This window comes from Choristoneura fumiferana, chromosome 17 (assembly GCF_025370935.1).
Source record: "Choristoneura fumiferana chromosome 17, NRCan_CFum_1, whole genome shotgun sequence".
NCBI lineage: Eukaryota > Metazoa > Arthropoda > Insecta > Lepidoptera > Tortricidae > Choristoneura > Choristoneura fumiferana.
In genome coordinates this window covers 20,501,072-20,518,596 of record NC_133488.1, presented here as the reverse complement: position 1 = coordinate 20,518,596, position 17,525 = coordinate 20,501,072, and the positions used below count along the sequence as shown (strand labels likewise).

The 17,525-nt window shown below is 38.8% G+C and overlaps 1 protein-coding gene across 2 annotated transcripts in view; it reads right to left on the bottom strand.

Annotated features, from left to right (window-relative positions):
- LOC141436794 (uncharacterized) overlaps positions 1-16,895 on the bottom strand; it is a 31,809-nt gene extending 14,914 nt beyond the window's left edge. Inside the window, exon 1 of one of the 2 annotated variants that reach the window (XM_074099847.1) lies at positions 16,421-16,895. In XM_074099847.1, the coding sequence (XP_073955948.1) occupies positions 16,421-16,806 (386 nt within the window). In that variant the 5' untranslated portion in view covers positions 16,807-16,895. The remainder of the gene's footprint in view (positions 1-16,420) is intronic. The other variant, XM_074099846.1, reaches the window with a different exon arrangement.
- Between the last annotated feature and the right edge of the window lie 630 nt (positions 16,896-17,525).

Here is a 17,525-nt window from a genome sequence, read left to right as displayed (position 1 = left end):
ATCTCAAATAAATTCGTTATTTTTTTTTTGCAATTCCTCTTGAATATTTCAATATCCGAATAAGGTGAATCTTAAAAAAAACGTAACTACGTATCTCGACATGTTTGTTTTTGTTTCTAGATACTTACCTACTTTCAAGTTGCCACTACAAAACAGAACAAAGAAAAATGAAACACAAATAATTGCAGGGAATTAAAAAGAAAAGTGCATTGTTACTATTCACTCGTTTTTATTATTAGTTGACTATAATAGATTATCTGTGCTATGACACCTATCCCAAGTTACATCTTTATCGAAACTAATTTGTGGAACACACATCTTAATACATGTTAGTAAGTAAGTAGCATCCTCCAGCTATGATTGTATCATCACGATTTTGTTTTTATTTATTTTAATAGGGGGTGAATTTTTGTATGAGGCACGATGCACCTATGCACCTATGATACTCCTCGTGTTGCAGGTGTCCATGGGCGGAGATGACTGCTTCCCCCTCTTACATAAAAAAGGTGTTTATTGATTAAGATTGGTTTTTTGGAATCAATGGACCTGGGTTCGATTCCCAGTGTTGGTCTTATTTTTCCTGGTTTTTCTGTGCATCTATATTTCAGTTTGTATTTTCAATTTATTTATTGATGCTATAATTATGTCAAGAAAAATATACAATGTTGTACATGCATTTATTTGTATAATACACACGTAGAGAAAGTGACCCGGTCACTTCCATTAGCGGGTGCCATCGGCCGACCTCTATCCGAACGTGGTCCGAACGCTCGCTGCGCCTGCGGCTTAGTGGTGTCTTGGGAGACAGGATAGGAAATGCCTGAAATATTATACCTTTTATGTTATCTATTGTTGACTCCGCAATCTTAAAGAATCGACAAAAACGTACCTTATACCGGGTGTGGCCTGTAATACGAGCAAAAAATTAAAACATAGATCGTCCTCGTCAAACTGAACAACATTAGTTCAGCGACTTTTAAAAATAACGGAGTCTTTGAATTTTCCTTTTTTTTACAAATTAAATACTGCTATTAATATTCGCCATCCTACAATACAACTGACGTCGCCTGTCACGCTACAAACATCAAGCATTTTGCTTTACATTGCTTCTTCGAATAAACTTAAGTGTAGTAATTTAAAAGACTAATTATTTTTAAAAGTCGCTGAACTAATGTTGTTCAGTTTGACGAGTATGGTCTATGTTTTAATTATTTGCTCATATTACGCCACACCCGGTATAGGTAATTATCAAAAATAGAGACTCACAACATTTTACGTCAATCGGTTGAGAAATACGATCTGTAGAGGAAAACAGCCGGACGAAAGCATTTCACGCTCCCCTGGCCAAATAGACTATATACTTAGTTTATACTTGATATTTCGAGATGTAATCCCAATTTCGTTCTGAAGGAGCAACAAACATCTATGTATCCATACATTTATTAGTCCTCACAAACTTTCAGGTTTTTAAACAGAAGTAGGATTTTCACGCGTCACGTCAAGGAAAAGAGTAAATAAAAAAAAACACTACAAAAGACGTAACTGATTGACGCACTTTGTTGTAATGTCTAACCTCTTGCAAGTTACCAACAAAGAACTTTCAGGCATAATACAGAATTAATAAACAACATGAATTAACACCAACATAATAGTAAAATCACAAATCAAACTTACATATAAAAATAAACTAAATATTTATTTCAAAACTTATTTAGAAGACCCGTGGCATAGTGCCCAAGAGCTCCGCTCCAGCCCTTCGGTCTCCAGTAGTGTCGACCAGCCACTTTTACCCTTTTTTCATTAATTTGTAATCGCCGCGACCCTGTCGACCCAGAGTCTTAAGTTAACTCTAAATCATCAATCAGTTACACGCGCTTTCTGGCATCAATTCAGTCCATGATTCTGGTGACAATGACGATAGAATTAACGTGTAACCCTCTCGGGTCGACGGACTAGACTAAATGATAAATATTTTCAATTTAATTAATTTTAAGTTATTTATAAATGTTACAAAACAAAATTAGTTCAGTTGTGCGAGTAAAATTGTCCCATATTCGGAGACACTCGCTTTATAACTATAACCACCGGTGGCACGAGCTAGTCCTTACTGGGCAAAATTCATATTTACAGGATGTCTCCAGGCAAATAACATTGAACGGCTAGGTCTAGAATTCCACGCGTCTGGGCCACCTCAGTCACGTCTTGATGGGCTGACAATTGGCCTGGCAACGGTCACCCGAGTCGCTATTGTGTTCATTGTCAGTGAACCTGCAAACTATCTATGGCATAAATCACCTCGTATGAGTATGACACCGATACGGCTTGGATACGGGCCCGGTGACGTGGCGGAAAACAGTTCAGAGAAAGAACTTTATTAAGGTGGTATCGTGGTATCAGATGATTTACTGAAATATATGTTCGCACGGTTTAGCTGAAATGAAATAAATATGACAATTCGTCTGTTATTTTTTAACCCCCGTCGCAAAATAGGGGTGTTATAAGTTTGACCGCTATGTGTGTCTGTCGGTGGCACCGTAGCTCTTAAACGGGTGTACCGATTTGAATGCGGTTTTTTTTAATTTGAACTCAGGTCTTCTAGCAATGGTTCTTAGACATGTTTAATCAAAATCGGTTTAGCCGTTTGTAAGATAAAGTGATAAAGTCTGGGGTTTCCAACTTTTTGTTGTTAGGTTATCTTCTATTCCCAAGAATTTTGTTCGGGGTGTCATATAGGTTGTTTAGTTTAGGTTAAAGGTATCTTTACACTATTTATACAGGACGCTTTTTTTTTTAAGTACAAAAGAGAGAGTTCATCAACCAACCTCTCACTATATGGCATTGACAAAGTAGTAAAAGGCGGCAAAGGGACCTAATGCGAGAGTGCAGCGCTCTCAACTGCCAAGTACGAGCTCCGGACTCGAGAGGGCCTACTCCGAAATTCGAAAATTGACGTCTCTCTCACTCTCGTATGAAATAGCATAAAGCCCCATTTACTTAGACGGTGCGAGGGCTTGCATGCGAGTTTCACTACATTGCGGTATTCGTTTGATCAACTGAATTCATTGTCCCTCAGTCCGCCATGTAACGACAACTCGCATGTGAATTCTAGCATCGTCTAAATAGGGCTTAATGTCAGAGGAATAGCAGGGCTACTACGAAACTCGAAACTCGAAGTTCGTATAGTACCGTCCCTCTCGCTCTCGTATTAAGCAGTATAAGTGTCAGAGGGACCGCAAGACACGAACTTCGAGTTTCGAGTGGTTTGGACACCTAGACATTTTACGACTTTGACGTAAGACGCCGGAGGGTTTTTTTCATAGTAGCCCTGCAGGACGACACGAACTTCGACTTTCTAATTTCGTAGTAGCCCCGCAGCAACGCAGGTGAAACCGCTACCCCTTATTTTCCGAAGAAAATCCTCACGAAGGTTCACTACTGATCCTCATTCCAATCACGACAGCGCTGCCAAGAATTAAGCGACTTAGCAGAGAGAGCTAACACGATAGACGATAGTCATTACCGTCATTAGATAAGATAGTTTTGAACATGAAACTACCGTGAGACTCACTCATATTAAATATAATGACCCGGATAACTCACGTCTTAAATCGAGTTTAGCTCGACATGTTTCGGGCTAATCCGTAGCCCTTCGTCTTCGGAGCAACGCGACTCAGCGGCTGCTACAACACGCGCACAACATGTCGAGCTAAACTCGATTTAAGACGTGAGTTATCCGGGTCATTATATTTAATATGAGATAAGATAGTTATCGAAACTTTCCAAAGAACCCGTGTCATGTACCTCGACTGCTTCGTGCGCAACTCGCCGATCTCCAGGCGTGCGCGCACGCAACATCGCGCCCATTGTGGCTGTACGTTCGCTATCGCTGCTCACAATGATATCTCGCGCGAGACAATGACAGTGGACAATCACTTTGTTGTCCCGGTAAAGTTACGTTGCAAAAATAATACACGTTACGATATCGCTGTGATGGTAATGATCAAGGTTAAGGTTAAGAAGAGAGATATACCTATGTGCCTCTTTATATACACATATTCGATGACAGAGATATCCAAATTTATCATACTGTGCGTAATTTTTTCTCAAAAAAACCGTTACAATTCGAAAACACGCGTTTTCCCAGTGCTAAGGCTGGAGCGATTGTGCACCCTTGAAAATCGCCACATAGCAAATGGCGAAATCGTTAGAGCCGCTTCCGAGATCTCCGATATAAAAATAAATCCTTCATATGGAATAATTAAAGAGGCACAGACTGATTGCCTAGTACAGCAAACACCATGGGTTTCTGAGAGAATGTCAGCACTGCAGGTTACTGCAGTATATGCTGAGTCAGCGCCTATTCTAGACATCGTCGCAGGGCTCTCAAATTATCAATTTAAACAATAATAAGTGAACTTTATTTTGGTGCTAGTTTTAAGTTTAAAGGTATTATTGTATATTTTCTATTGTACTTTGAGCTTTGTATGCTGTTTTGAATAAAGATTCTATCTATCTATCTATCTAAATATAAGAACTTTAATTATTTATCTCCACAAGCATAATTATTTTTAGTAAAAAAATACAAAGAGATTCCAAAAAACCAATCTTAATTTGATTGCTTAATAACGATATCTTTGTCCGAGTGAGCGGTTAGTTCCAATGGAATGCCGAAAATTTCTCGATGAGGGCTACGGTATAGATGTCCCTAGCGTCACTACTTAAGTGGCTAAATAAGAAACAAACAAGCTGAGATATGTGGTGCATAGGGGAAATTCGTGTCTGTACCGTTGTCCAGCGGTGGTGTAGCGGTATAGCACACGGCACGGAATGCCAAGGACCTGGGTTCGATTCCCAGTGCTGGTCTTATTTTTCTGGTTTTTCTGTGCATCTATATTTCAGTTTGTATTTTCAATTTATTTCATAGAAAATCACAGCACCTTACCAGCCTCAATGAATGAAACAACGATTTTTTTTCTGGGAAAAGTTGTTCAGTATGACCGTCTTTATCGCTTTTTGTTATTCCTGGTCATCGATTAAAAAACACCGTGTATATGATATTTACTAGCGCCCCGCCCCGGCTTCGCACGAGTGTAATTTTCAAACACAAGAACTCAACTTGCACTCGGGCGAAGCCGGGGCGGGCCGCTGTAAAAATAGTAGATTGATAACCAAGGGTGGAAAGTAACCCATTTCACCAGAGATATTTCTGGCGCCTGAACGAAGTGAGAGTGCCAATAGTTCCAGGGGAAATGGAAAATATCATCAGAGTTAGACACTCTACTTTTCATTTTGAATGTGAGAAAAGTAAAATACTACAAAAAAAATGAGAATAAACTCTGTGTGCACACGTTACATAGCTTCTCTAGTACTCGTATAAGCCCCGCCGTTCAGAATAAAGCGAAGTGATAAACGACAATCTGCAATTGCAGTGCAGTGGCTGCGTATTGTACTGCAGTATTAATGCACGTTCCACTGACCCAGCTGTGTTAAATGAAGGCCGTAATTAGTTTGGTTTACGTATGGAAATAATAAATTAAAATCGGTAAACCAATAAGTACAGACAGCCTATTTGATCCGAGCCACTATGGAAACTTATTTCTTTTTCAAACTTTTTAATTATCTTTGTAATTTGTCTAAGTACATGTTTATCGAATGATGTAAAGTATTTTTTAGGCCGTGGACTGGACAGCGGCGTGGGCGGGTAGCGGGTAGCGGAGAAATGGAGTCGAATCAGATATTTATTGTACAACTAGCGTTTACCCGCGGCTTCGCACGCGTAAATTATTGGATACAGCAGTTGAATTGAAATTCCGGGATTTTATTAAATTCTCATGGGAATTCCCTAAAATTACTTCGTGGTTTTCATTGACGTTAAATAAAAACACCCATGCCAAATTTCATGACTCTAAACCTAGCGGTTGTTGTTTCTAGATTTTATCCCTATCCCGTGGGAATATCGGGATAAAAAGTAGCCTATATATGTGTTATTCCAGATGTCCAACTACCTACATACCAAATTTCATGACTATGAGCCCAGCGTTTATTAGTTCGAGATTTTATCCCTACTTATCCCGTGGGAACATCGGGATAAAAAGTAGCCTATGTGTTATTTGAGACGTCCAGCTACCTACATACCACATGACTCTAAGCCCAGCGGTTGTTATTTAAAGATTTTATCTCTATCCCGTGGAAATATCGAAATAAAAAGTATCCTATGTTTTAATCCAGGTTGTTGCAGGTGGTAGGACCTTGTGCAAGGTCCGCCCGGATTGCTACCACCATCTTGCTCGCTAATCCTGCCGTGAAGCAGCAGTGCTTGCACTGTTGTGTTTCGGCGTGGAGAGTAAGACAGCCGGTGAAATAACTGACACTTGAGGTATCCCATCTTAGGCCTCTAGGTTGGCAACGCATCTGCAGCACCCCTGGCGTTGCAGACGTTTATGGGCGGTGGTGATCTCTTACCATCAGGAGACCCAATTGCTCGTTTGCCATCCAGTCAAATAAAATAAAAAAAAGGTTATAAACTAAATTTTTCAGCGTGAAGAAGTAACAAACATACTCACTCACAAACTTTCACATTTATAATATTAAGTGGGATGCACGGTATGTTGTGTCAGATATTGGTGCTATTGTACAGCTGTAGTGTAGATATATTATCGATCGAGCTCGTACCTGAATTTATTAGCAGCGGCAGCGTGGGTGCCGTCAGCTGTGGCCCACTGTACCCTTGAACTTAACCTTCATCTGAGTACCTAATCGAAGCTTAATCCTACTAATATCGGAACGAAAGATGTGAGTGCGTACCTAGACGTGTGTGCATTCGTTACTCCTTCGCACTACATCGTCAAGGTCATAAATGTGCATTTATTGTAGTTGTAAGTCAAGGAAACTGAACCACGTAGCAGGGTGGAACCTTTTCATAATCAATTTCGTTAAAGTAATGGCGGATGTATGTATGGGATATCGACATGACATTAGTAGCACAAAGGTTCCACCCTGATACATGATTCAGTTTCTTTGACTGTACAGTCAAAGTCATAAATAAGTGATCACTTTTGTACGTTGTCACTTTAACGTCATGTTTGAAAAGCCATACGAAATTGTGTAACGACTGAAAGCGACAAGGTACATAAATGATCACTATTTATGACGTTGACTGTACATTACCAAGACGTCAAAAATTATATACACCTTTATGCCACTTAAATTCAGGCGATGCTATAGCTGTACAGATATTTATGCTTTCGACTCTACCTGTAACTAGATCATGGCTCAGATTAAGTAAGTCATATTTAAAACATTTGAAATAGCACGAAATATTTTACGTAACAAACCAAACGCGCAGAAATACAACCGAAAAAAGTAAAAGAAGGTATTTGAATGCAACGTCAGACGGATCTCACGACACTTACGCTATCTAGTGATATTCGGCTGTCAACAAACACCTATTCATTAATCCCCGTCACGTACGGTTCGACAAAGCAAGGCTGAAATAGGGCTATATACACTTAATACTGAACCATACTGAACCTTGGCTGCCAAATACATCTTTAATGTGACGCCTAGTACACGGTGTTCAAGTGAATGCCAAGTCACGCGTAGAGTTGTTTTACGCCTGTCAAATTATCCTTACTCGTAGAAAGGCTAAAGTTGAAATTATAGATACATTAAATAATCCTTTCACGTCGTATTTTCTCGTAATCATTCGTATTTGTAATGCTACTTCAGTCAGGCTTAGAGCGTTTTCAGATTATCCGATCCGATGTCGGTATCGGACGACGATACCGATATCGGGGTAAGTAAAATGTATGAAATATGTAAGATTGGTTTTTTGGAATCTTTTTGTATTTTTTATTTCAATTCCAAATTTTTACTTTTACGGTCATCCCGTAAAACCTAAATTGAAAATACAAACTGAAATATAGATGCACAGAAAAAACAGAAAAATAAGACCATCACTGGGAATCGAACCCAGGTCCTCGGTAATCCGTACCGCGTGCTATACCGCTACACCACTGATGGTCAACGGTACCGACACGAATTTCCCTATACACCTCATATCTCAGCTTGTGTTTCTTACTTAGTCACTTAAGCAGCGACGCTAGCGACATCTATGCCGTAAGCCCTCAAACTTTTTCGGCATTCCTTTGGAACTAACCGCTCACCCGGACAAGAGATATCGTTTCTAAGCAATCAAATTAAGATTGGTTTTTTGGAATCTTTTTGTATTTTTTATTTCAATTCCAAATTTTACTTTTACGGTCATCCCGTAAACCGAAATTGAAAATACAAACCGTAAAAGACCGATGACCGTAAAAGTAAAAATTTGGAATTGAAATAAAAAATACAAAAAGATTCCAAAAACCAATCTTAATTTGATTGCTTAGAAACGATATCTCTTGTCCGGGTGAGCGGTTAGTTCCAAAGGAATGCCGAAAAAAAGTTTGAGGGCTTACGGCATAGATGTCGCTAGCGTCGCTGCTTAAGTGACTTAAGTAAGAAACACAAGCTGAGATATGAGGTGTATAGGGAAATTCGTGTCGGTACCGTTGACCATCAGTGGTGTAGCGGTATAGCACGCGGTACGGATTACCGAGGACCTGGGTTCGATTCCCAGTGATGGTCTTATTTTTCTGTTTTTTCTGTGCATCTATATTTCAGTTTGTATTTTCAATTTATGAAATATGTACGTGTCTTTCAGATTATCCGATCCGGTATCGGATCCTATTTCATACATTTTTCTTGCCCCGATATCGTATCGGCGTCCAAAGTCCGGACAAAGTAGGGGAAGGTCGCATGAAGGGATTAATAACCGATTTAGAGCGGTTAATACCTAAGTTAAGATCTTTGTTTACGTTTACACTCTATTACGAGTATCTATAAAATTTGTCCACGGAGGTTATAACTGATAACATCTCAGTGTAATGTACTTCGAACTTTGTTGCTCTGAAGATGAGCTCTGGTTGAGTTCGAAACGCGTCAGTGTATTGTGGTAATGGTGATAGACGGGTTTGTGTGTGTTCTTACAGTGTGGAGGTGGAGGAACTGCATGAACACGCATATGAGTATCTTACATAAACTTAGCTATCATAAGGTCGCGGGTGAGCAAAGGAATTCTCGAACCAACTGATTCGTGTCCCACCGTGGAACCTTTTCGTAGAAAAAGTCATAGTAACACCGCATTGCTTGACAAGGGAATTTATCATGACACTTACTGTAAGAACGTTCTATGGTATAATTGAATTTTTACTTTTTACAAATGTTACAAAAACTGCATCAAAAACGGTAACAGACATGCAACTAAAAATGCACAAACATACGCTCCTACCCAAACGCCACCTTGCGCTAAGGCTAGGAACTTCAAGGATAAAATAAATAGACTTACAGAACCATAGTGAGATACACATTGCACCTCATCTGCAGTTTTCATTAGGTGAGATAAGTCAAACATGGGTCGTTTTATAAAAAAAACGGCCATGCCGTTCTCCTTTGCGCCTTGGGTAAAAATGCTTGATTCCTTATTCTTTTTTATCGTACTCTAAAACTATAAATTATATTCGATTTATTAGTTCAATGAAATAAATAGAATCTTCTGAGACCTTCGGGCTTTGGCAGCCTTTTCTTGAGTGTTAATAGTTAGCAAGTTAAACAAATTAAGAAATAAAAACAATAATTCGGTGAAACAGGACGTACTTACAATCAAAAATTTGAAAGGCTTATGACTCAAAGTAAATCTCACGGCCATACACGTTTGACTAAAGCGGTTAAAATGCATATTCCTCCGTCGGATTCCAACTTCCAACGCAGGCCGCACCCTTGAATATACTTAAAAAGATAAGGTAGAGCCTCTAAGACTCTACCTCTAAGTTATGGCTTCTATGCCTTCAGAAATAGCATGTACAGACACTGCAAGTACATACGTGTGTGGGTGCGGTTGAAACTAGAACAAAATGATAAGATAGAGTCTCTAAAACCCAAGCTAAGGGCTATACTCAGCTCTCTCAAAGACTAGGAATAGCAGTTCAGAGAGGTATGCTTCCAGTATCCTAGGGGTAGATGCCTATGGCGGAAAATCTCGATGACGTCTTTACTTTGTAGTAGGTATAAACCGTGTGATTAAACATTACACATTAATGTAGCATGGAGAAATTAAGTTCGTATAGTTTCGAATGCGTTAGCGACTTGGTTTGTGTACAGTCACCAGCATTAATATCTGCCACAGCGGAACGTGCAAAAATATCTGACACGTCCTTCCGGCCCTAGAAATAGAGTCGTATCAGATATTTATGCACGCTTGTTGTGTCAGATATTGGTGCTGGTGACTGTACCATTAGCCAAATATGTGGTCTACCATCCTAAAGTTGATAATCGTTTGCATGTCACAAAACAATAATGCCAACATACGTGTCTGTCAACTTGAAAGTTCGACTTTAGGGACATATTCATTTGACAGGAACTTGTTTAAAAATTGATAGACCACTATTTGGCTGATGGTAGATGTCACAAGTTGGATGGAAATAGAGGAGAGCGACTTCCTGTATGAAAATATAGGTATGCTTCGTACCGACGCAGCTGTCTGATTAGAGACGGTGTATCAAAATGAAAAATAGTAGGCAAAGGTATTTATTTAATGAATGGTTGTGATATTACAGCGATTACGTCCCTTTGGTCCCCCCGTCCTTGCGCGGCGTCCGCGCAGGCTAATAACAGCGCATGCGCGAGGAAGTCCGGCAAAGACTCACGCCGTCCCGGAGATGGAATGTTGTTAAGATTGAGTCATTGCATCAGGTGACATTTTAGTAGGAGTATACAACGATAAAAAAAGGATTTCAATTACAACCAAAGATGCTATCATGTGTATTTTCTTCCACAATTGTTGGCGCCAGTTGTTAACCATTTTTTGGTGTTTTCATAGGTTTTAGTAGATTAATTAGTAGATCAAATAAATGTAAGCTTTTTTAACCACTCTGCACATAATAATTTGACTTTTTAGCCATTTTCTATTCCTGAATATTAATAGATATTTGTCTTAATGATATCCATAAATTGGACAAAACAAAAGTGTTGCGAACATAGGCAGTTAGTTGAAGTTTCGAAGTGCGAAATAAACTAATTCAAGATCTAAATAACTGCAAATGGTTTATATAATTTGACTACCCACTATTTTATTGTTTATTTTATTTTGTACTTACTTTCATGACATTATTATGAAATTTTAATTTAATTTGGCCTATTTTAATAAATTCAATTATACTGTATCATATTTTATTTAGTTTGAGATGTTATTTTTTAAAATTTTATCAATGTAATTAACCAGTTTCATTTTATTATTATTATATTTTTTGACGATTTTAATGAGTTTTAAACTTGCAAATTATTTGTATGCCTGTGGGCGAAACATAGTGATACAAATTACTTTGTAACACCTTGTGTATATTGTAACCACCTATGTTGACAAATAAAGATCTTTGACTTTGTTTAAATAATTAGGAGAGGGATAAACTTCGTAAACATATACTTAATATTAAGCCACGAACGCTGGAGTCATTATCCTTGGCCTAGCTTAGGAGCCTTCCTTTCGATCGCCAACTAGGCTGTAAGGTCCGCTAAACTGGCAACAAAAACAAATCTAAGAGTAGTTTTAGTTTTAAGCGTGGCTTAGAGAGGATTTAAGAGATTGCCAAACATAGGTTTTTAGGGCCCCGTACCTCAAAAGGCAAAAACAGAGCCTTTATGAGATCACTTTGTGATCCATCCGTCTGTCTGTCTGTCTGTCTGAGACCTTTGTCTCAGGAACGCGTGGAGGTATCAAGATGAAATTAAATTAATATCAGATACTCAGGTATTATAATTAGTTTTATGTAGGGTACGAGAATGCTGTTTAAAATTTTATCAAGTTTTTTTGTGATAAAGTATTATTTATTTATATGTATATATACATATACATACACTATACAAAATAAGTAGGTAAATTAGTGTGAAAACCGACATCGACGATTGGGCTAGACGGTTTACCAATGTTTCGGCGAATAACGTTTGGCAACCTGTTTCGATTTCGCAACTTTTCATTTCCCAACTGTTTAATATTTCTGAAACTGTAAATATTTCAGGATTTTTATAAAACTAACCTAACCTAACCCAAAGGGTTCTACACGATGGCCCTGAAATAAATCCTGAAATGTTTACAGTTTAAGAGTTTGCGAAATGAAAAGTTGCGAAATGAAACAGGTTGCCAAACGTTACGTTGCGAAAGCAGTACTCTGGGCTAGACACATGGCGGTCCGAGGCTATAGGACTACCGCGGTCTTGCCGAACGCAATCATCAATTGATGACTTAAGAATAATGGCTCATAGATTTTTATGTTACAATATTGCCTGAAACGTGAGGTAATAAACACTACAAAATTATACTTTTACCTTTTTTATTTTGAAAATAATGACATGAGATAATTTTCAATAGGAGCTGTTATTAAGTAGGTGCTCGTGGATGTTTATTTCTATATACAGCATGTATTTTTTATACAAACACAAAAAGTAACCAGGTATTTGTTTTAGTGCCGTGAAGCGTAAATTTTAAATTAAGCATTAACTACAAGTTCGTAATTATTTTTTGTAATTTTTACAATGTATTGCGCATAATAATTTGACACGAGAGAGAAGCGGATCTGTGACAGCAAGTGCGACGTTTTGAATAAAAACAAAGTAACTAAGTAGTAATTTTAGAGATTGATCATGCATCATGTACGTACAGTACATAGTGATACATTGCGTGCTTATTTATTTTATAAGGAAAAACATGTGAAAGTATGTTATTAGGGCCTTTAAATTAATATTTATTTCCTGTCAAATATTATAGCGTTAATATTGCTAAAAGCCGTGCTAGTGGTTGACCTATCGCCTCTCAAGCAGAGGGTCGTGGTTCAAACCCCGGCTCGCACCTCTGAGTTTTTCGAAATTCATGTGCGGAATTACATTTGAAATTCACCACGCTTTGCGGTGAAGGAAAACATCGTGAGAAACCTGCACAAATCTGCGAAGCAATTCAATGTGTGTGTGAAGTTCCCAATCCGCACTGGGCCCGCGTGGAACTATGGCCCAAGCCTCTTGTTCGGAGAGGAGGCCTGTGCCCAGCAGTGGGACGTATAAAGGCTGGATGATGATGATGATGATTGCTAAATTTACTAAGCCTTTCACTCAATTTTGTAGAGCATGCTTGCCTAATATGGGACTTAATCTCTCCGTCTGTGTGCCAGACTGCCAGTAGTTGGCAAAATGTATACGACTACTTTATTTAAGTATATACTAATCACATTGTACTGCATTTCATGCAAATAAAAACTTTGAGTTGGACTTACTACCCTTAAAATTTGTGGTTTAAAAAAATACACGCTGTACGTTTACAGTTGAACGTAATGACAATATAATAGTTTGATTCCAATCGAGTAGTCATTCGTTACAAGGATGGACAACAATTTGTCAAACGTTGTTTGTATTTTGTGTGCGACATTAAGTAATGAAAACGTGTTTTTGTAGAGGTGTAGAGTTCAATAATTTACTCAAATGACCTTTCCAAAATTGGTCAAGTTTGTAACAAAACTCGACAAGTTTTTGCCCTCGTACGTATATGTTTACTAGCTGTTGCACGGGACGCCGTCCGCGTAGTATTTGTATCCCTATCCCGCGAGAACTATGCAATTTCCGGGTACTATTCGCTGTTCTTCCCCGTGGCTCTAACTATCTGTACCTATCCGAATTTCATCTAAATCGGTCGAGCGGTTTAAACGTGATTCGCTGACAAACAAACAGACTCATAAACTCCCGCATTTATAATATAAAGTGGGATTATCTTGGACCTTTTCTCGCTGCCGCGTTCTCTTAAACTTTTCAGCTAGTATGCTAGTAAGTATTTACTTTGGCGACGCCACTCGCCACCAAGATCTTTGATATAATTTGATCTACGAGTATATCCGATAATATGCGTGTTTTGCGTGTTCTGCGTATAATTAGCGGGTTTTAACTTTTACTTAATACTTGCGAGTATTTAGCCTATAGGGTAAGTCTAGGTGTTAGTTATAGAACCTACTTAGGGAGCCCGGGCGTTGTTCATAAGCGGGACGACACGATTTGAAGTTTATTTTTTGTAGTATACCTAAGGCCTGAGGTCCCGGGTTTGATTCCCGGCCGGGGCAAATGTATGTATGAGACATACGAATATTTGTACGGCGTAATGTCTATATTTAACATACAGCTGGGTATCTTCAAATTCATTTGGAATAATTTAGGAGCTTATTGGGCTAGTTGCTGAATGTTCTTGTAAAGGTTTTTTATTATAATATTTGGCCCGCCATTGTCACGCCTTTGATGCGGTAGACTTTGAACATCGATCAATGAATGGAAAATGGTTACATATTTGAATATCGAAAGTCAAACTACCCACGGGTAAAATGACGATGTTCAAAATATCGAAAATTAAAATATCGACTTTATATGAAATAACAGAAGTTTATATTTTCGAATGTTTAGATAACCTAACCGCTTCGCGGAGCTCCTATTCCGCCCAGTTGAGGCGCTTGGCGCCTTGACGCAATACTAACCTAACCTAACCTATTGAACATGAATTACCAAAAATATTTAGTTCGGTTAGGTTAGAACTGTCATCACAACAACGCACGAGCCGAGCGAGCGAAGCGAGCGTGCCGCGTTCGCAGCCGGCGAGTGTTAAAAATGACTAGGTTATGTAAAATAAATGCTATTAAGAGAAAGGAGCAATAAATAAAGCAGATTTGTATGTACGATATTTTAATTTACAACTTAGGTATATTGGTTATCGTCATTTTTACTCATTCGATATTTTAATCAATTGACATTTCAATCTTAGACATTTTGACTATATTGTATAACACCTTTCGATATTGTGATACAATCGATTTTAACATTTTCGATATTTTGAACATCAACATTTTAACCTAAGTTATTTTAATTTTCGATATTCAAATATGTAAATATGGAAAATACATGTTAAACACAATTAAAAAGCCCCGAAAAACATTAACAGGGGTATTAGGTCAAACAAACCCAACCACCTGTAGGAATAGGTATTCCGGAAGAATTTGTAGACACCTTTTATGTAATAAAGTAGATAACTACGAGTCTGTTTGTTTATCCATTTTATCCATCATCATCATCCCAGCCTATATACGTCCCACTGCTGGGCACAGGCCTCCTCTCAGAACAAGAGGGCTTGGGCCATAGTTCCCACGCGGGCCCAGTGCGGATTGGGAACTTCGCACGCACCATTGAATCGCTTCGCAGGTTTGTGCAGGTTTCCTCACGATGTTTTCCTTCACCGCAAAGCTCGTGGTAAATTTCAAATGTAATGAAAAACTCAGAGGTGCGAGCCGGGGTTCGAACCCACGACCCTCTACTTGAGAGGCGATAGGTCAAACCACTAGGCCACCACGGTTTTTATCCATAACTTATAGTAAAAACTCTGCTTCATATTGTGACCAGGTCAAGTGGTGTCAATTGTTCCATAATAGGTATTTATTAATTCACTTGCACTAAAACCGTTACATTACTAGCTATCGAGTATCATTTAAATTACAATTTGCAACTGGTATTCTAAAGAAATGACCTAATTAATGTCATGAACTCATGAATAATAAGCAGCGTAGCAATGCAATTCAATTTAACTTAACTGTTATTATCATCATCAAATGCATTATTTAAGAATTAAGATACTATTCAAAAACTTACCGGGGACAGCTTTTATGAGTTTATTATTGGATTCAATAAGCCCAAACTCAATAGGATATCTGTGTAAGTTCAATCTGCATACATTGTGTAGGATCAATTCGTCAAGAGGTAGGTACTTAACGAGCAGCGCCTTTAGATCGTATCGGGTTAAAACTGCGACTGCCGGCGTTTTTACAATACGGTATTTGACAACTCCTGATTTTGCCATATCTTAATATTATTATGAAAATATAGATAAACAGATAGTGTTTAGCGAAGAGAAAATTTAAATCGGTTGAGAATTGGATTTATACCTAGTGTTTTTTTGAAAAATCTATATACCTGTCTCTTTCTCAAACGCTTTTCTCTATGCAGCAAGTATGGCGGTACTGGCGTGTGACGTCACATGCCAGTATGTCTTTCTCTGTCTAATCTTGAATTTCAAACCTGTATAACTTTGTTATTTGTAAAGGTAGCTTAAAAATTGTTTTTCTATTCGATAACAGGCATTGTGTAGTATTGACGATGAATGTGTTTAATTAAATTTGGATTGGTTAGATACTGCGGGACGATTTGGACCGTTTCCAGTCAGACCGGCAGCATTTAGGCAAAACTGGAGACGACTGGAAGAAAAAAGGGGGAGGCACTAAAAGCTAATAAATACCTAAATAAAAAAGCTACTCACAGTGTCTCGATGAGTTCGCAGTTGAGGAGGAGTTTCCCGGGGCCTAGCTCGACCACGGCGACGGTTTGGTCGTAGTGGTAGATCATGCGGAGCGTATCGTTGGAGACGCGTCTTCCCGTGTAGGGCTTCACGCCGCCGGCGGGCTCGCGGCGCTCCACGTCGTCGGAGCGCGCCCCGACGCTGCCCACGAGGCCCGCCAGCGACCATCCCGCGGGAAAACTGAGCGAAAACGGCTTCGCTGAGGCCGAAGGTGGTGATGACACAGCGATGCAGCATATCACGATTATTGAAACTAGGGATTTGAGTAGTCCGTCTGCCATTGGTGCGCCGCGCACGAGGGCTTCGCGCGCGGACCGGACCGCGCTCAGTAGTCTTCGGAAGGACATGTTGTTTTATAGCGAGTACAGCGTGGCTTCGTCCATGGCGTGCGGCCGGCGCGAGCGCTGTTGGAGGACTGCCGCGGGACACTTTCTTCGTGACGTCGCGACGCCCGCGGCCTGCTCGTAATGAACTTGGTTTCACTCTTCGCTTCCGCACGCACGTCTGTGTTACGGCTACGGCTGCAGTCGTGACCGAAAGGTGAAATCAGTCTATAGGTTTAATTGAGTTTAATTACAGGATATCCGAGATGAGCTTCATTAGAGATAGTTGGATTTGTGTGTTAGATGTTTTTAAAGAAATTTTATTCTAGACAACTTCATTGTTGACTTACTTACTTAAACGTAATCGAAAATTTCATCTAAAGTGCCCTAGTAAAATAAAATATTGCTGCAAAGAAAATAATTGTAAGGTATCATAAAGTGAAACCAGAATATTTAACTCTATCTAAGTATAATAGTCATTTCAAATTCAAATATATCTTGAAATAAAATAGATAATGCATGAAATAAAAAAATATATACTACATTTAAAAAACTGACAACAAATTACTTAAGCAGGACCCCTTAGGCAAGGTCCCGAAGATGTAATAGTACCTATAATAGTTATATATCCTAATTTTAACAAGATGACACAATTTTATTTTTTAGAGAAACTTATTGATGGTTAACTAACTACTTAGCTGGCTTTTAATAAGCGCGTAAATACGTAGGATATAATAAAGCTT